Raw genomic sequence first — 20,928 nt, forward strand, 5'->3', positions numbered from 1 at the left:
GACAGAATCTGGTGCCCCGACCGGGACTAGAACCTGGTGTGCCGGCGCCGCAAGGCGGAGGATTAGCCTATTGAACTGTGGCGCCGGCCCCCATCAGCTCTTCATCCACCTACTTTTTCTTCAAAGTAAGGCTCACTTTTACAAAATTTTTTTTGGAGAGAGTAAAACAGAGAGCTCCCATCCACAGGTTCACCCTCCAAATGCCTGCACAGGGCTGAGACAGTCTGCCCTGTAGATGGCAGAGGCCCAGTCACTTGAGCCACCTCCTGCCCCCTCCCAGGGGAGCATAAGTGGGAAGCTGGGATTGTGACTGAAGCCAGATATCGAACCTCGGCACTCTGGAATTGGACATGGGATGTGGTGTAGTTTTTTAAAGATTTCTTAAAAATTTATTTGAAAGGCAGAATTAGAGAGAGAGGTAGAGACACAGAGAGAGAGGTCTTCTATCCACTGGTTCACTCCTCAAATGGCCACGACAACTGGAGCTGGGCCAGGCCAAAGCCAGGAGCCAGGGGCCCAAGCAGTTGGGCCATCCTGGATCGGGACTCAGGACTCGAACCGGCACCCAGCCCCCAGGATGTAGTATCTTACGTGACATCTTAACCACAGGCCCAAATGCCTGCTCCAAGGGAAGCTCACTTTTTAGGCTGCTACGGCACAATTCTCTGCACACCCTTCTATTACGGCACATATCATAGGATACTGTAAACATTTGCTTTCTCCCCCTTGTGCAGTTAGCTCCTAAAGGGAAAGGAGCAGCACTTCCTCTCCTTGGAGAAGCCCAGTGTCCCATCTGGCGCGGCCAAGCAGGCTCCGCACTTCAGCTGCTGAATGAATGAACGGCTGATGCGTGAGCGGCACGGAGGGAAGCCCCGGTGTCTACCTGGACATAAGCCACTCCGAGGCACTATGAATCTTTAAAGAGGCCACATGCTTATTGCAGGGAGGTAGGCACACTTCCCGGGGGTGGGGGTGAAATGTCCCCTGCCCCTTGACATTCAGCTTGTCTGGGTGACTGCGGTGCCCCCCACCACAGAAGGATTCAACGTCCCCCCGGGCTCAGCAGCGGTGTCCCCACACTTCGCTTTGACCAGAGGAACATGGAAGGAAGTAGTGACTGGTACTTCCAGACAGAAGCTTTCAGGGCCAGCTCATGTTTGCCATCACTGTCTTTTTCCTTATGCACAAGACTGGCAAGGTCCCTAACAGAGGCTGCTGTGCCAGGCTGTGTGTGTTGGGGGGTGAGGGGATGGGGTGCTGTGGCACAGCAGGTGAAGCCACCACCTGTGATGCCTGCATCCCATGTGGGTACCGGTTCGAGTCCCAGCTGCTGCACTTCTGATCCAGCTCCCTGAGGGTGAGTCTGAGAAAGAGCCTAAGATGGCCCAACTGCTTGGGCCCCTGCACCCATACAGGAGACCTAGAAGAAGCTCCAGTGTGCCTATTTGGGGAGTGAACTGGCGGATGGAAGATCTCTCTCTGTAACTCTGCCTTTCAAATACATAAACTGAATCTTAAACCACAACAATAATGAAAAGCAGAGTGTGGGGCAGAGCTGCAGCCCACCCAACACAGGTAAGGTGAGAAAGAAACAAACTTTTGCTGTTGTCATCTTGGAGATGTGGGGGCCACTTGTCACCAAGCATGACTTAGCACAGGTGAATTCACACCACAGGCAGAACAGCACAGCAGTGATGCTCGGAGCTCCGAGCCCCAGCTGTGGCCCTGGCTGCATGTGTGACTACACGCGAGGCCCTCTCTGGGACAATTTCCTTGTTACCTGGAGAAGGAAGCTGAACTAGATAATCTTCCCACTTGGTGAGTCTGGAAATATGTACCACGATGTCACTCCTTGCCCTCACCATGCCATGCCTTGCTGCTTCTACCAACTGCAATCTTGAGTCACTTAACGACTGGGATATATTCAAGAACTTATATCGTTAGGCGATGCCATCATTGTGTGAACAGCACAGAGTTAACTTACATGAATGAAGACAGCTTGCATGTTCCTGGCCATACTATCTTATGGGAACACCATCACAGAGGGAGTCCCTTAGTGATTAGACCATCGTTATACAATTTTGTAAGGCATGGTGGACGTTTGGTGGGGAGTTTTTAATTTTATTTAAAAATAATGCTTATTTATTTTCATCTAATTGAAAGAGAGAGAGAGAGAGAGATCGAAATCTTCCAGTCACTTGTTTACTGCAACAGCCAGGACTGGGTTAGACCAAAGCCAGAAGCCAGGAACTCCGTCTGGGTCTCCCACATGGGTGGCAGGAACCCAAGTACTTGGGCCATCATCTGTTGCCTCCAAGGCGCTTTAGCAAAGGCTGGATCAGATGCACGGAGTAACTGGGACTTGAATTGGCACTCCCATATGGGTTGTGGGCATCCCAAGCAGTGGTCTAACCCATTGCCAACAACACTGACCCCTATTTAGCTTTTGAGGTTGAATTCACAGACAAGGATGCGCACAAGTCTCCAGTGCACCATTTGCTGAGTTTTGATAAATTCATACAGCTGTGTGCTCCCTAGCAGCATTCTGAGGGCACATTTTCAACACCTCCAAGGAAATCCCCTTGTTCAACACCCTAGTAGTTAACCTTTTCCCCACAGAGGCAAGCACTATTCTAATTTCTTCCACCAGTCGGAACTCCTGGACTGGGAAACCTGTCCTCCTGTTCCCAGACTCCAGGCCTGGGAAGACACCAAGAGAAGTCCTGGGCAGGCTTTGGGGACACTCACCCACGGTTCTGCAAGCTCTCGAATCTTGTGAGCCTCCGAGTCACTAACAAAATCATGGTAAAGTGCGACGTAGGGCTCCAGGTGGATGACCTCCTTCCGGATGGGCTGGAGCAGCAGGTAGGGGCTGGAGTTGGTCTCATACGAGCAGTAGAGGCTGGGGATCTGGTAGTGAGTGGGCTGGAAGGGAAGAGTGGAATCAGTGGAAGAAAACAGGGTCTGGGTGCAGAAACCAACTCCGGGGAACCATGACATAGAAACCTGGCAGGTGAGATACAGAATGTGAATACTCGGACGCTGTCCACGTGAGCTTCACCGCTCACACCAGCCCTCCCCGTCATGTCACCCCAACTCTGGCTTCTCACTCTCAAGTTAAGCATGTCCCCCTCTGTCTCTTCCCTTGACGAATCCTACCTGGGAGCCCAGGGTCTGACACAAGCCCTCGTAGGTGTCTCTGGTCTGCAGGTGGGGGACATTGGGCCTCTGGATGACAGCTTCTGTTACTGCCTGGCCGGGGCTCTCTGCCAAGAGCCTTTCATATTTCAAGACATTCCTGGCCATCCTCTTATTGTCGGGGCCTGGAAGAGACCAGAGCAGGGAACAATGCAGACAAACCCTGGGCACAGGGTGAGCTTCCTGTCATGCAGGACGGCAGTCAGACCCCTCCGATGTATCCTCACACCAATGCACAGGAGGGGGTGTAAGGCCCTCACTCCCAGAGGGAGCTCCTGGCATCAAACAAAGACCACTCAGGCCTGTACAAAGGTACACAGGGCTTAGGGAAAGAAAGACGTGCCAGACTAAGGGATCATGAGGGAGGATGCTCTGGCACAGTGTGATGGTCAGTTTTGTTGTAAAGGGAAAGACTTCATGTATTCATTCATTCATTTACCAACCCATTCAATAAACACCCAACGAACATCTACCATGGACTTGGTACTATGGTAGAGACCAACCTCCCAAGCTTAAAGTCTAATGGCGAAAAGGGACACTTAAAGCAGGAAAACGAGTACAATGAATGAAAGTCCAGAGAGCCACAGCCTAAGCAGAGGGACCCAGACTGTTCTTCCCTGGAGAACTGGAGGTTAATTTACCCTCAGCGCCACACTATCCTTCAAATTCCCTAACTTGTCTAGACACAGAGCAGTGTGGGCCAAGGGGGTTCTAGCCTGGATTCTCACGTGGCCCTTGGGATCCCCAGGGAATGTGTGCCTTTTTTGTGTCCACTTGTTTGTACCTTCTGGCTGCAAGATGCCCCATGGTTGGCAGCCACCAGTGGCCTGCTGGCTTCCAGGCCTGGTTCTCAGTGTATCTCAGAAGGAGGTGCTGAACTGTTCTAAGGCTTCCTGAGGAGCTCAATTTGCTTCTCACCACCACCACCACAATACCACCAATACCATCACCACCATCACTACCACTACCACCAACCACCACCACCATTACCACTACAACCACCACCACATCACCACCACCACGACACCACCACTACCATCACCACCATCACTACCACCAACCACCACCACCATTACCACAACTACCACCACCATTACCACCACATCACCACCACCACACCACCAATACCATCACCACCATCACTAACACCATCACTACCACCACTACCACTACCACATCATCACTACCACCACAACCGCTACCATCACCACCATCACTACCACTACCACCAACCACCACACCACCAATACCATCACTACCACCACTACCACCATTACCACCACATCACCACCACCACACCACCAATACCATCACCACTATCACTAACACCCATCACTACCACCACCACCACTACCATATCATCACTACCACCACAACCACTACCATTACCACCACCACTACCACTACAACTACCACCACCACCACCATCAGTACCACCACTGCTGCCACCACATGACCACCACTCCGTGACAACAACCACCACCACCATTATCACTACTACCACCATCACCACTACTACAACCACCACCACCACCACCACCACCCTGGCAAAAGATGAATGGAGGGCCCAGGAATCACTATGCTTTCTTAACAAAAGGAGAAATGAAGTTTTAGAGACTGGAAATTTGATGAGCCAGTGAAAAGACTGCAAAGCTAGACAGGACACTGGGGACTCTGATTTGGCAGGTCCTGTGCATCCGCCCATCACAGCACAGATTCTAATCGATCAAGCATAAAGAAACAAAATAGGGTTGGGTTATACTTTTGCTGACACTGCTTATCACCAGTATGTTTCCAGACCACACAGCTACTTCTGTATCCTACTGTTTGGCAAACTGTCAGAAAGGAATAATGTTAAAATCATGCAATTGCCGCCTGTGAGAAATTGGTCTTAGGACTCTCCTTGGATGCCAAAAGCCAAAGATGCTCAAGTCCCTTACATAAAATGGTCTAGTATTTACACATAACCTATGCACATCCTGTTACAGTTTAAATCATTTCCAGATTACTTATATCTAATGCAATGTAAATGCTGTGTAAATAGTAGTCAAGCTGTATTGTTCAGGGAACAATGCCAGAGGAGAAGTCTGTATATATTCAGTACAGATGTCCTGCTTTTTCTCAAATGTTTTCAATCTGTAGTTGGTTGAGTCCATGGACTCGGTGGATATGGAGGGCTGACTGTACTAAATGGATTCATTAAAAAGTTATGGGTAAATACAGTTGTACAATCCTACATGAAATACTTAAACGTAATTGAAACATTGCTGATCTTGTGTTTTATTTTGGTATCTAACTACCTTATTAAAGAAAAACCTAGGAAGCTATCTGCCATTAGCATGTTGAACAAAAACAGCCAGGCTGAGCTAGGCAGCGCTTCCCTCCCGCTGGCTCGTGTTGCCTTTAGCAAGGCACTCCCTGAAGTGGGGCTGAAGCTCAACTCTGCGGCCAACTGGGCAGGACACGTGCACAGCCAAGTGGGCTCCGGTCCCAGGGCAAGAACTGCTATCTGTCTGTGAGCTGCCCAAGCGAATGCTCCTCTGAGTCACTCTCCCTCCTGCGCCCACGGCACACACTGACTTCATTCATGCCTGGGTCGACCTCCAAAACCTGGGTCTTTACAACGTCTCTGAAGAAACCAGCTTCTAATCTGGCCTGGCTCCCACTGAAGCCACACTGCGCTGGAACTGCTTGGGGTGGAGGAGGAAAGGGGCAGGTTGGTATCTTCTTGGTAATGCAAGCATTTCCCCTGATACATTGTGAGCAAGATTTCATCCGGAATTTGAAATACACCTTAGGTGATGGGAGTAGACTGTTTCACTTGCAGGGATTAAAGGCCAGGAGCAGAGAGTATTTTCTGTAAGTTAAGTCTGTGGTTGGCTTATCTTTCTTCAAACTAATTAACTAATTAATTTAATTGTATATATTTCTGGGGGTACAGTGTGGTAATTCAGCACGTGTATATGATATGAGATGACCAAATCAGGATAATTAACATTTCTAGTCCTTAAACATTTATGATTTGAGTTGGAAATCTTCAAACTTCTCTCTTTCAGTTTTCTTTATAAAATAGATAATAAATTGTTGCAGGCTGCCGTCACGCTGCAGGCTCTGGGGCCCTGGAACTTACTCCTCCTGGCTAACTGCAGGTTGCTACTCATTATCTATCCTCCCGCTCCCTTCTCCCCTCCCCAGCCATTGGTGACTGCTATTCCTCCCTCTACTGCCACGAAATCAACTTTTTTAAAGCTTCTACATATGAGTGAGAATATGCAGTATTTATCTGTACCTGAGTTATTTCCCCTACCATCACATCCTCCAGTTCCACCCACGTTGTGCAAATAATAGGACTTATCATTACTTACTGTAGAGAAGAAATTCTTGAGACAGGCTGAGGGCACACGAAACATTTCCTGCCTTATTTTAAAAAAAGAAAGAAAAGGAAAGGAAAGTATTAACTGCACTGAGGCTACCTTCTCTGATCAAATCATTACATGGATCTAGAAAAAAAAAAAAAAAACAACCATTTAACAGAATATTCTTTCCACAGGCACAGGTAGATAACAAGGTTCATTGAAAACAGCAGCAGAGGGGCTGGCATTGTGGTATAGTGGGTAGAGTCACTGCCTGCAGTGCCAGCATCCCATACTGGCACAAGTTTGAGTCCCTGCTGCTCCGCTTCTGGTCCAGCTTCCTACTAATGTGCTTGGGAAGGCAGCAGAGTGTGGCCCAAGTGCTTAGGCCCCTGCACCCACATGGGAGACTTGGATGAAGCTCCTGGATCCAGACTGGCCCAGCTCCAGCCATTGCAGCCATTTTGGGGGAAAGCCAGAGGATAGAAGGTCTGTCTGTTTCTGCCTCTCTCTCTCTCTGTCTCTCTCTCTCTTTCTGTCTCTCTCTGTAAAACTCTGCCTTTCAAATCAATAAATAAATCTTTTCAAAAAAGAGAAAGCAGCAGCAGAACTGGAACTGTGCAGGAGTCACAGCCCTCATTTGTAGATGACTTACTGCCACTCTCACCAGGGAAGGTGGAAAAACAAACGACAACAAACGTCCCGAAAGTGTGCAAAGCCACGGAATGACAGGGTGCTGTTATTCGGGTCTATTTTGTTACTAAACTTTAATGGAACTATGAAAACTCAAGTGAAAACATAATTTCTCCCCAAACTCAGTGCCTCCCAGAGTCTAGGAGGTGAGGGGGAAGCAGGCAAAGAAAGAACCGAAGAGCAACATTCCCCAGGGCACGGCACGGGCTCACTGCAGCCATGCAGCCCTGGACCAGCCAATGCACATGACAGGCACTGGGCTTCCAGATACACGTAGGGAGCAGGACCCCCGCCAGCGGGACTCGGCACTCCTCCGTGTGCTGCCGAGGGACGAGGAACGCACGGAAATGTAGCATCTCCCAGTCATTTCATTGGAACGAATTTAAAAAATCTATTTTTTAATGATAAAAGAAATAAGCACATTATAAAACATAGGAGAAATGGGAAAAAATACTTCACTGAAATGCACACTCTGTATGTACTTTGGATAATATGTAGTTTTTTTTTTTTTTTTTTTTTTTTTTTTTCAAATCAGAGTTACAGAGAAGGGGAGAGACAGAGAGAGATATCTTCCATCCACTGGTTCATTCCCCAGATAGCCTCAACATCCAGGGCTGCGTCAGGCTGGAGCCAGGAGCCAGGGGCTTCATCTGGATCTCCCACATGGGTGCAGGGGTCCACGCACTTGGGCCATTCTCCATTGCTTTCCCAGATGCATTAGCAGGGAGCTGGATCAAAAATGGAAGAGCCAGGACCCGAAAGGATGCCCATATGGGATGCTGGCGGTGGCTTTACCCGCTGCACCACAGTGCTGGCCCCTGGATAGTATACAGTTTTACGAAGCTTTATCATGTGTTTTAAACACTTTTATTCCCTGCTTGTTTTGCTCTCCCTTGTTACTAGGAATATTAAAAAAAAAAAAATATTTATTTATTTTATTTGAAACGCAGAGTTACAGAGAAAGAGAGGGAGAGAAGTCTTCCATCTGCTGGTTTACTTCCCAAATGGCTGCAATGGCTGGAGCTGAGCCAGGCTGAAGCCAGGAGCCAGGAGCCTGGAGCCTCTCCCAGGTCTTGCATGTGGGTGGCAGGGGCCCAAGCACTTGGTCCATCCTCCGCTGCTTTCCCAGGTGCATCAGCAGGGAGCTGGATCAGAAGTGCAGTGACTGGGAATAGAACCAGCACCCATATGAGATGTCAGTGCTGCAGGCAGTGGCTTTACCTGCTATGCCACAGCACCGGCCTCCAAGAGTATTTTTATTTCAGTAAACACACTTCAGAAATAACACCATCAATGGCAGCATTTTACTCCAGGCAGAAGCCAATCCCAGAGGGGCTAAGCTTCCCTCTAGCCTTGTGCATATAGTTTCTAATGATTAATATCATGAATTATTCTGTTGTATATTTAACAGAGGGGCAGTTAAGTAATCTATAAATATCTTGCAATGTCAGCTGTTAGCCCAAGGTTATAGCTTTTCATACTCTTTGGGAAATGAAGAGAATTAAAATATAATTTAAGTAATTTTACTTGAGTACCTTGTAATGAAATAGAGTTACATTTTATGAAGAATACAATTAGAATTACTTGTGGCGTCCCTGTTGAATGTCTCTGGAAACGTGCACACTACATAACACTAAGTGAAAAAGGAGAGCACACACTTGCAGTAGATCATAGGATAAGAATAGCTTGCATTGGCCGGCGCCGTGGCTCAATAGGCTAATCCTCCACCTTGCGGCGCCGGCACACCGGGTTCTAGTCCCGGTTGGGGCGCCGGATTCTGTCCCGGTTGCCCCTCTTCCAGGCCAGCTCTCTGCTATGGCCAGGGAGTGCAGTGGAGGATGGCCCAGGTGCTTGGGCCCTGCACCCCATGGGAGACCAGGAAAAAGCACCTGGCTCCTGGCTCCTGCCAGGATCAGCGCGGTGCGCCGGCTGCAGCGGCGGCCATTGGAGGGTGAACCAACGGCAAAGGAAGACCTTTCTCTCTCTGTCTCTCTCTCTCACTGTCCACTCTGCCTGTCAAAAAAAAAAAAAAAAAAAAAAAAAAAAAAAAAAAAAGAATAGCTTGCATTTATTAGGGGATGGGTGTCATGCACTGTGTTAATGCTGTGTGTGTATTAGCTCATTTAAATCCTCACTTTCGAGGTAAGCACCATTAATGTTCTCCTTACACAGATGAGCAAACTGAGGCCCAGGAGGTTAAGTCACCCTAGTTTACACAGCATCTGAACCCTGGTTCACCGGAGTCTAGAGCCTATGATTTAACCACTACATTCATCACTAACAATTACAAACAAAAGTTTTACTAAAACCTATAATGACTATGCATATCTACAATATATCTATTTGTTAAATTTTATGCCAATGAGAGGTCCATGGAGGGACACGCAGCTCTAGGTCGGGGGGAAGGGAGATAAATCACCTGAAAGACAAGGCCTTATGCGCCCTCCTGCTGCGGCTAAGATAAAGAATGTGCTGTAAGAACGCAGAGGAGGAGAGTCTGGGAATGAGAGGAGCTCAGGAGACTTCCCAGAGCAGGGACATCTGAGCTGTGCCTTGCAGGGTGAGTAGGGAGAGGCAGCCGTAACAGGAGGAGGGCTCCAAGCCGGGGGAGATACAGGGACAGGAACAGGAGCAGTGCCTGGGCACTCTATTGAAACCCTGTCTTTCAGGGTCAGCTCTTCCGCTTATCTCCTCCGAGTCTCTCCACATCGATTCCCCATTGTCTTCCTCTTTTAAAACTCAATTACTTTCCCCCTTTGTTCAATTCCATTACCCTATCTGAGCTTTCACACACAGCAATGGGGCAGGAGAGTCAGGAAGAGTACCGGGTCAGTTCACAAGGAAGATCCTTTACCCAGGACGTGCAGAACCCTGGACTCGGGGCTCTGAGAATAAATCTGCTGAGTGGGGCTGGCCCATCCACATCCTCCGCCTTTTTCCCAGAAAAAGGGGGGAAGAAAAAGAAATGTGGGGTACAGAAATGGTTTTATTCACTTTGGAAACTGCAGGGAACTGGGATCCTGGTGATTTTTCCCAGTTGTTGTTGTTGTTTTAAAGATTTATTTGTTTGTTTGTTTGTTTGAGAGGCAGAATCACAGACAGAGAGAGGGAGAGACAGAAAGAAAGGTCTTCCATCCCCAAATGGCCACAACAGCAGGAGCTGGGCCGATCCAAAGCCAGGAGCTTCTTTTGGGTCTCACATGCAGGTGCAGGGGCCCGAGCACTTGGGCCATCTTCTGCTGCTTTCCCTGGTGCATTAGCAGGTAGCTGGATCAGAAGTGGAGCAGCCAGGACTCGAACCGGTGCCCAAATGGGATGCTGGAGCACTTAGCCTACTACGCCACAGCGTTGGCTCCCCTAGTTGGTTCTGGAAGACTGTGCAGCTCTGGGAGGAAAGTAGGTTATGCAAACCCGATGATAGCAGCTTTTGCAGTTAGGGAAGGCAGATTCCACGTGAGGCCCAACAGGTAGCAGAGCAGCAATGCCAAGGCAAAGCAGCACCTGGAGGAGGCACCAGGGTAGTATGGACCGATGACACCAGCTCTGCAGCCGGCCACTGTCACCTTACGGCTGACTCAGCTGCAGGGGGAGAAGGTAGTGATCAAACCTTTTCTCCACGGCCCTATCACGGCCTAAGATCTGGGAAGAGTTACAGTTGATGAGAGCACAGAAGGTGGTCCACATTTCCTATGAGCTCAGTATGTATTCCAGGGGCAGGGGAGAGCCTGCCTCCCACGTGGGAGACACTGAGTGGGAAGTAGCCAGTGCGCTGGGAAGAGCACTGGACTGAGTCAGACAGACCTGTGCTCTAACCCCATCTCTATGGGCTTTGTGACAATGACTTTATTGGAGACTTGGTTTACCTACATGTGATAAGTGGAAAAAAATAAAACAACTGCCCTAACTTAGCACAGCTTGAGTCCCATTGGGAAAATGAAACAAATTAAGGGACATAAAAATGCTTACAAAATGATAAAGCCAATACAAAGCATTGCATTTCCTTTTTTGTTTGTTTCTCTTCAGAGGAAAACTTTATTTTCTTGTGACAAGCAAAGAAATCAGTAGGAAGAAATAGCTCCTTATAGAGTTTCTGGGGCTAGCTCTATGGTGCAGTGGGTTAAAACCACAGCCAACAGTGCTGGCATCCCATATGGGCACCAGTTTGAGACCCGGCTGCTCCACTTCCGATCCAGCTCCCTGCTAATGCACCAGGAAAAGCAGCAGGAGATGGGCCAAGTGCTTGGGCTCCTGCACACACATGGGAAACCTGGATGAAACTCATGGCTCCTGGTTTTAGCTTGGCCCAGCTTTGGCTATAGTGGCCATTTGGGGAGTGAACTAACAGATGGAAGATCTCTCTGTCTTGTCTCTGTCTCTCATTATCTCTGTATGCAACTCTGCCTTTCAAATAAATAAATAAAATATACAAAACAAAAAAGTATAAAATAATACATTCTGCTTCAGGCCAGCCTGAGGAAGGGCTGTCTAGGATCGTGGGTTTAAAAAATGATAAAAATAAAGGCCATGAACCTCAGGTACTCCCTTACCTGGAAATAGGCAAAGGCCAAGTGATCCAAGGCATCTTCCAGACTTGCCTCATCCTCTGTCTTCCACTCTCCATAAGATCCCCGGAAGAGACTGACAGCCTCCTCCAGCCATGGGATGGCGTGGTAGTAATCCCCCATGTCATAGGCTACCTGCAGGAAACACAGGGCCGTCACTCGGGACTTGGTCCACAGCTGGAGGAAATTAAATGTCAGATCCAAGAGTTACAGGGTTTTTGGAACCCAAGAAGATAGGTTTTAGTGTCAAATTCATTTTAATTCAGGCCACCAAGCATCTATTATATACAGGACACTGCATTAGGTGGAGGGCAGATACAGGGGTCTTGCATTTGAGGAATTTATAACCTGGAGCAGAAGAGAGAGATGAGCTCCAGTCACTATAACAAGGACATAAGGACATGAGTGCTCCAAGGAAAACACATCCCAGGCTGTGGAGGCCCAGAGAAGGGAGGAGGTGAGGATCTCAGCGGGCTTCATGGGAGAAGTGACATGAGCCTCCCTTGAAGACAGAGGAGGATTGCAACATGCAGACATTGGAAGAAAGAGCATTTTAAGACAAGGATACATTCACATAATTCATCGTGACTGAAGGGAAACTGAACACTAACTTAAGGCAGCATAGGGCAAGCAAATGACAGTCCTGAATGCCATGTTTTCATAAAGATAGCATCTTTAATTCAACACTTGCTGAGGTTTTATTATGTACCGGATAGTCCTCGTCCTTAAAGAGCTTAGGTCAAAAGAGGGGTGTATGTGTAAACCCATGATGAAGACACCGTAGTGAAGGAGGACCCGGGACGGCTGTGCAGCTCCGGGGCCAGAGCTGTTTTAGATGCTGGAATGCTGAGCAACAAGGCAATGCATCCCAGACACAGCTCCTGCCTCCGAACAGCTAACTAGAACACCAGAGCTGCAGATGGAATTTCCTGGAAGTCGGTGTTGGAGACAACTTGGCATTATAAAGTCGCAGAGTTGGCAGAAGTCTTACAAAAATGGTGGACTTTAGGTGTGCTTCCAGACAGGTCAGACTTAGAGGCAGTGAAATTCCACAGCCTGAATTATCAGTCAGCTCCTATCCCAGGTCCACCATCAACCTGCTGTTTATCTTTCAGATCTCAAGGTTCCTATCTGTAAAAATGTTGGGTTGAAAAATCACAAGAAAAAAAATGACTGAACTTTTCCACTTAACCACTTATTTCATTCAGATTTCCATGAAGAACTTCAAGTCTCACTAGTATGGCAGACTGAGGTAACTGAAATACTTCCAAATACTTAGATATTTTGAGTAATGTATAAAAACACTTTATCGTATTTTTCAAAAAAAAAAATGGGAAAAAACCAGGTACCAGAAACAAAAAATTAGCTAAAAAACTGAACAATATTTTTTTTTATAGGCAGAGTGGACAGTGAGAGAGAGAGAGAGAGAGAGAGCGAGAAAGGTCTTCCTTTAGCGTTGGTTCACCCTCCAATGGCCGCCGCGGCTGGCGCACCGCACTGATCCGATGGCAGGAGCCAGGTGCTTCTCCTGGTCTCCCATGGGATGCAGGGCCCAAGCACTTGGGCCATCCTCCACTGCACTCCCTGGCCACAGCAGAGAGCTGGCCTGGAAGAGGGGCAACCGGGACAGAATCCGGTGCCCCTACCGGGACTAGAACCCGATGTGCTGGCGCCGCAAGGTGGAGGATTAGCCTAGTGAGCCGTGGCGCCGGCCAACAATAATTTTTTTAAAGATTTATTTATTTATTTGAAAGTCAGAGTTACAGAGAGAGAGAGAGAGAGGCCTTCCATCTGATGGTTCACTCCTCAGATGGCCACAACAGCCGGAGCTGCGCCAGTCCAAAAGCAGCTGCTGAAACTACCTGGGATGCAGGCAGGGGATGGTCTAGGTAACCTTAGGCTATAATGCCCACACAAGGACAGAAAGTTAGCCTTCTGTTGCTCTCAAAAAACCTAGGCATTGGAATGAAGACACCATCATAAAACTGGATCACATGAAAAGCTGTATCTTAAGGGAAAGGGAGGCCCAGAAAACATCTTACCCATCGGCTTAGAAAGACAAGCAAATTGGTTTGTTTCTATCCGGCTTCTGTATAGGGAAATAAAATGGCTCCTTAGAATGTTCTCAACTTAGAGCCTATACTTCAATGTTAGTTTAGGGTTTAAATTTGCAATATTCATATGGTCAAATGCTCAGGCCAATAAATCACACAAAAATGGGTCTATTACAACCAGTGCTAATGCCAGAGTTCTCAGAAGAAGAAAACCCAAAACTCTCAGGAGGGCTATGCCCACAACTCTGGAGAGAGATTCTCCTGGCGGGGAAACGTCCTGGCGAAAAACCAGCTCCCAGTCGAACACGACAAACCACATCAGGAAATAAGCCCTCAGGAACAGATGCCAACAGTACGATGGGGATGGGCCAATTAAGAATTTCAGAAAATAAAAAGGCCGACCTGCTTTAAAACACTCCATGGCGGGGCTGGGTGGGGTGGGGTGTGGCGCAGTAGGTTAATCCTCTGCCTGCGGCACTTGCATCCCACATGGGCACCGGTTCTAGTTCTGGCTGCTGCACTTCCTATCCAGCTCTCTGCTAATGGTCTGGGAAAGCAATAGAACATGGCCCATTGGGCTCCCTGCACCTGCGTGGAGAGCCTGGAGGAGGTTCCTGGCTCCTGGCTTTGAATTGCTCAGTTGCAGCCATTCATTTGGGGAGTGAACCAGCAGATGGAAGACCTTTTTCTCTGTCTCTCCCTCTCTCTCTAACTCTACCTCTCAAATAAATAAATTTTAAAAATCTTTAAAAAAAATCCATGGGGGTGGACATTTGGCCCAGTGGTTAAGAAGCCACCCGGGGAGGGGGCAGCATTGTGGTATAGCAAGTAAAGCTGCCACCCGAGATGCTGACATGCCATATGGAAGCTGGCTTGTGTCCCAGCTGCTCCACTTTCAATCCAGCTACCTGCTGAAGGCCTGGGAAAGCATCAGAAGATGGCAGAAGTGTTGGGATCCCTGCACCTACATGGGAGACCGAGAAAAAGCTCCTAGCTCCTGGCTTCATCCTGGCCTAGCCCTTGTCATTGTGGCCATCTAGGGGAGTGAATCAGATTTTGAGATCTTTCCCTCTCTCTCTCCCTCCCTTTCTCTCTTGCTCTCTGTAACACTGACTTTCAAATAAAAAACAACAAAAAAAATCTTTTAAAAAATGCCACGTGGAATGCCCACATCACATATAGGAGTGCCTGGGTCCCAATCCCAGCTCTGCTCCCTATTCCAGCTGCCTGGGAAGCAACAATGATACCTCAAGTGCTTGGATCCCTGCCACCCACGTGGGAGAGCTGGATGGAGTTCCTGGCTCTTGGCTGTTGTGGGCATGTGGGGAGTAAACCAGAGATCTGTCTCTCTCCCTTTCAAATAAATTTTAAAAAATTTAAAACCCAACAGTCCAAGGGGGAAGGGATAGAGAAGTTCAGATGAAGCCAATTTGGTCACCTGTTAGTGACTGAAGTTTATTCTGTGACCTGGCAGTACCCCTTCCAGGTATTTATCTGAGAAGACTGAAACAAATGTCTACAAAGGAGATCCATAAGCGTATTAACGGCAGCTTTATCCACAGTCGCCCAAAGTGGGAACCATCCAAATATCCATCAACAGTGGACTGGCTAAACAGTCTGTGCTATACTGGAATAGTACTCAGCAATAAAAAAGAATGAATTACCAGCCAATGCAGCACTATGGATGAGTCTCAGAGACACAATGTGCCAGTACAATGTGCTGGGCTTCAGAAGGGAGGTACCTGTGGTCAAGACAGCGGGTAAGGATAGACTAGGAGGGGTAGTGCGGTGGGAGAGGTGAGGAGGAGGAGTGGAAGCTGAACACGTGTAACATCTTTCATAAAGATTTGGAAAAATATTTGAAACAGAGCGAAATTTGAACAGACAGTTCATTTCCATTTTAGATATAAGCACCTGTCATATTTTTCTACGTACTTATAGTTGAAATGTTTTTTCAGAATAAGTAGACAAATGCAGAAATAAAAATCACCAGTGAGACTTTTGGGATGTTACTTATTGAAATTTCAACATATGGCTTTAGTTCCAGAAAGGTGTCACTAATGAAGCTTATCCTGGTACCATAGATCAAGCCACGTTAACTCGATTAGCCATGAACGTGATGATTGAGCTCTGATCCCACCCAGGGTCTCAGGGAAGGCAGGAAGACACACAGAGAGGCTCAGGGCCATCCACTCTGCATGAATTCGAAAGACACAGGGTGTCAGGACGTGTGAGGTCCCCCTCTCACACCTGCCAACCAATACTGTAGGGACGGGGAGAACCCCTGCAATACGCATCCTCAGAATTAGGGAAAATTTTCTCCACTCCCTGCTGAGGCAAAGGCTGCCGAAGAGTAAACTGTAAAACGACCTCAGTGTGACTGTAACTGACCATTCGTCAAAGACCAATGATCCACCTCAGCTGGGAGGATCTGGAAGCCGGCTTCCTAAAGCAACGCTCAAGTGAGCAGCTCCAGTGTTGTTTTGCAGAGTTAGACAGTGAGAGAGAGAGAGAGAGAGACAGAGAGAAAGGTCTTCCTTCCGTTGGTTCACCCCCCAAATGGCTGCTATGGCCGGCGCACTGCACCAATCCAAAGCTAGGAGCCAGGTGCCTCCTCCTGGTCTCCCATGCGGGTGCAGGGCTCAAGGACGTGGGCCATCCTCCACTGCTTTCCCAGGCCACAGCAGAGAGCTGGACCGGAAATGTCAAAACACTGAAGCTGGCCGGCGCATTTATGCACATCTAGATTTATTGTTTGTTTGAAACAGTGTAATAAGGCCGGTGCCACGGCTCACTAGGCTAATCCTCCGCCTGCGGCACCAGCACTCTGGGTTCTAGTCCCGGTTGGGGCGCCAGATTCTGTCCCGGTTGCTCCTCTTCCAGGCCAGCTCTCTGCTGTGGCCAGGGAGTGCAGTGGAGGATGGCCCAGGTGCTTGGGCCCTGCACCCACAAGGGAGACCAGGAGGAGGCACCTGGCTCCTGGCTTTGGATTGGTGCAGTGCGCCGGCCGTAGCAGCCATTTGGGGGGTGAACCAACGGAAGGAAGACCTTTCTCTCTGTCTCTCTCACTGTCTAACTGCCTGTCCAAAAAAAAAGAGTCAGTGTTCCTAACGCTTAGGAAATGTTGCAAGGGATTCCAGAGAGCTTCCGGAGTCTTCAGAGTTTCCATGATCGGGCCAGCACATCGCCGGCTCTTACTCGCCTCCACACCCACCGTCCATCCGCTGGCGGGGTGCTCTACTTGGGGCAATGAAAGGTCCACTTCGCCCAGTTAGTGTCTGTTGCCCTGGTCTAATTAACCCCTTTCACTCCCAAGAGTGTCCTAAGTATATGATCACCATAGCTATCATGGAAAGAGAGTGGGATGTGGAGTTAAGAAATCAGGTTCAAAATTCAGTTCTGTTCCTTAAAATTGTGCAATCGGAGACCAGTTATTTATCCTCTCTGAAGCTTGGTTTCTTCCTCTGAAAACGGGAACGATATCCAATTTCCAAGTTGACTGTCAGTATTAGAAATATGTAAAAGCAATTGAGTCATGGCTATTTCATCCCCAGGAAACCAGAGCTGAGGCCCTGCCTCTGAGTATCGTTACCTTGCCTACTTGGAAGCAGTCGTCCGCCGTGAGGGAGAAGAGCCGCCTGGGGCTGTACAGGTCGGTGACGGTGGAGCCGGTGACCCTCTGAAAGACCCCGCGGGCCAGGCCCTTCACATTGAGCATGTAGACGTCCTGCAGCCGCATCAGGGCCCTTGCTGCTCCCTCCAGGTCCTCGAAGGCCGGGAGGTCGCCCTCCACCTTCTCAAAGCCATCCTTCAGAGCTGTGAAATATCAAAAACATGCATCTGCCATTCCAAGAAAACAGGTGCTGCTCATTGAGTACCTGCAAAGCGCGACCACCTGCCAAGTATTCCATGCGACAATGCTTTATTTTCCTTAGGGTTCCCAGCAGCAAGCACAGTTCCTGGTACAGAACGGATGCTTCAACACCATTTTCTGAATCAGAAACACCCAGAACGAGCGAGTGAGGAGTAAAGAGTAAAGCAAACACCTTCCTCATATTGCCCCTTCCTACGTGTCTCTGGGAAACCAACCCTTCTTCCTCCTCACTTCCCAAAACAAACTTCTTAGAGTACAAAGTGGAAAAAATTAGGAAAGTGATCTTGCTACAGATCACACAGTGCAGTGGCAATGATGTAATAAAACAGAAACTATGACAAGGTCTTACTTCCACCACATATGCAAATACCTGCTCTTCGCGGGACTGTGGTGAAGATCAAAGGAGAGAATGGACCTGCAAGCGCTTTCCTACGCCTACTCATCCGAGCCCATCGGCAAGGGGACCTGGGGCTTCGGACCCGTGAGAGCGCAGGAGATGAGGTGATCCCTACCCACTCCAGTACCCTCCTGCACATACATCTGAGCAGAACTTCTCTCTTCCTCCCAAGGCAGGGGACAGACGCTCCTCGCCTCCCCTCCAGCCCTGCCCCTGGTTACCTCGGATGTTCTCACTGGCCTCCAGACTGTGCACCACGTTCCTCCAGTCAGACTGCAGGCGTTTGATGAGGGTAAACGCAAGCAGGGGGTTAGCCACAGGGGTTGTTGAGTCCTCATGCAAAGAAAGTACCTTCTCATAGAATCTGAAAGAGAACAGAAGGATCTTACTTGCTGCTGATAGAGCCAGTCCACCTAGGGGAGGCTGGCATGGTGTACAGACAGTAAGAGCAGCCAGAATTGAAATGCTGAATCTCTTAAGATTCACAGAACGGTCTCACCAAAAAGCCAAGGGAGTACAAGGAATGAGAAAACGACACGTACAACAAAAGTGTGTTCACTCGTTTGTTCGCCGAGTCAGTCTGTACCAGTCAATTACTATGTATCAGGCACCATGCTAGATGCCAGAGACACAGGGCAAGATAGGGCCCAGCTCACAAAAAAGCTCCCAGACAAGTAAGTCTTCTCCTGTCTTGGCTCTGTGCCTGTTACCCAGTACCCAGTAGGAATTCAGAAACACCACTGACTTTATTACGGTAATTGCGATTCACGCTAGGAGAGAAGCGAGCCTGCAACATGGCAGCTGTTTGTAAGCAGGCACCTAACACAGGTGGGAGGAAGGAGGGGGTCAGGGAAGGCTCCCGGGGGAGTTGGCATTGGTCTGCGTCTTGAAGGATTGGTTGAAACATGGGTGGCTACTGCCTGCTGAGCCCTGCCCGCATAGGAGGCGTCCTGTCTCACCTATCCAACACCGCCGCCCCCAAATTGAGATCGGACATTGTTTGTCCATTTTACAGGACAGGAGACTGAAACAAGGCTGGAATGTTACCAAGCAGTGGAGCCAACATTGAACCACAGACTGCCTGACCCCAAAGCCTGGGTCCTCAGCTGAGGGGGACCCTCCTGTTTCCCAGGGGACCAGGACAGAGAAGACGAGGGGAATATTCTCTAGTGATGCTTTTTCTGCAAGTGGGTGGGACCCTAGTCCTTAGGTGTGGGCAGGCCAGGAAGGCTTCCCGGAGTGGGAGGGGTGAGTGTGAAGGACAGAGGGATTGGCGGGCTGGGGGACTCCAGCTCTCTGAGGCAGAGTCTGACCTGAGCGTTTCTAAAGAGTGGGACCCTCGTCTACGAAAGGCAGCCTGAGACAGTGGACGCCCTGCCTCGCAGCATGCAGACAGCCAGCTGAACGCTCAATGCAACAGGAATGAAGGAACAAGAACCTGGGTCCCCCAGGGAGGAAACCGGCAGCCTGGCAAGTCCCAGGATGTCTCGGGTCCCAGAGACAGGGCAGTGTGTGTGCTGCTACCCTAGGGTTCTGAAACTGAAGCAGCCTCCAGGGTGTGGGATCTTCATGACTGCCCATTAGTTCCTGCTTTGCTCCATATGGAACTGCTTAGCGACAGATGAAGAAAACTTGCAGGCAGAGCCGGGGGCTGGCGTCCAGGAACAATTGAGGTTGCGCGACAGTTGGACAGGCAGGAGCTGGGAGGAGAGCGGAGACCCACCCTGAGCTGGGCTCCAACTATCCCTCAGTTTCCCCGACTGTACGGTGAAAGCACCCGTGGGGCTTAGGAGACCTCTGTGGATCCTTGTAGTGTGTTCCTCTTACCATTGATCCCCTCCGACTTTCCCACGACTCAATAAGGAGATTCCCCTGAGCTGGAGGGAGGCTAAGGTTTAACAGGCATCGCAGGAAACCGAGGCACAGAGGGCAAGAAGCACGGCAGAAGGGAGGCCCGCCAGGCCGACCATCAAAGCTTCCCACCCCTCGCTTCCCACCCTGGAGTCCATCTGTCCCGGCCAGGGATTTTATCTCTACTGCAGCCCACCCAGTCCACCCACTGTTCAGATATGCAATTTTTCTGTCACACAAAGAAAAAAGAAAAAAATATCTATCGCCTGATATCTGAGGCTTGTTTGGAATCTGAGCTGGCCCTGTGCCCAGCCTCTGAGCAAATAGCTGAGTTCCAGAGACTCAGTTATAAGACACCGCACTCAAACCCCAAGGTTTCCTAAGTGGGTTTTTTTTTTTTTTTTTTGCTTTAACAAATGTTGCTGAGAGTGGAATATCAGATTCTTTCCTTCAAGAATCTGCACATAAATTTTGCAACCCAATCTGTGCATTAAACATAGCCTGGCTGGGTTCTCCCACTGCAATACACGGGCCATTTCAATTCAATATGTTTTCTCTTTGAAATTCAGAATCGGCCTCGTCTCAGTTCTGAGACATTCTGATTGCCCAACTCCTAGCACAGAAATAACTGCTGCTGACATGACTCTTTCCCTCGTGGTGGTTTTGAAAAGCAACAAAAGCTCAAGGCTGACTACACCTATATAACTAATATGCAGACTATACTGGATATAACTATATAGACTGGCTAACTGGGATCATTTTTACTCCTTAACTTGGCATAGGAAGAAGTTTCAACATCAAAACCTATTTCATTTCTCAATTCAGCAATTCAAAAAAAAAAAAAAAAAAGGAATGAAGGCCTTGGAAATAACATCTCCAGTTACATCAATCACCAGATTGGGAGTATAGAAACATGAGCAGCAACTGTCCAGAGTCTTGTTTTAAA

At 48.8% G+C, this 20,928-nt stretch overlaps 1 protein-coding gene across 4 annotated transcripts in view; it reads right to left on the reverse strand.

Annotated features, from left to right (window-relative positions):
- Window positions 1–20,928, reverse strand: part of P4HA3 (prolyl 4-hydroxylase subunit alpha 3) — a 38,598-nt gene that overhangs the window by 12,440 nt on the left and 5,230 nt on the right. For all 4 annotated transcript variants that reach the window (XR_001794134.4, XM_051822340.3, XM_008264084.5 and 1 more), the window contains exons 2-7: window positions 18,353–18,495; window positions 17,453–17,676; window positions 11,792–11,941; window positions 6,564–6,615; window positions 3,160–3,323; window positions 2,749–2,925 (exon numbers count right to left, since the gene is read on the reverse strand). Coding sequence is in view for 3 of the 4 variants with exons in the window: in XM_051822340.3 (XP_051678300.1) it covers window positions 2,749–2,925; window positions 3,160–3,323; window positions 6,564–6,615; window positions 11,792–11,941; window positions 17,453–17,676; window positions 18,353–18,495 (910 nt within the window). In the remaining variant the exon portion in view is untranslated. The remainder of the gene's footprint in view (window positions 1–2,748; window positions 2,926–3,159; window positions 3,324–6,563; window positions 6,616–11,791; window positions 11,942–17,452; window positions 17,677–18,352; window positions 18,496–20,928) is intronic.

The sequence above is a fragment of the Oryctolagus cuniculus genome, chromosome 1, assembly GCF_051225735.1.
Source record: "Oryctolagus cuniculus isolate XC-2025 breed Fujian yellow rabbit chromosome 1, ASM5122573v1, whole genome shotgun sequence".
Taxonomy (NCBI): domain Eukaryota; kingdom Metazoa; phylum Chordata; class Mammalia; order Lagomorpha; family Leporidae; genus Oryctolagus; species Oryctolagus cuniculus.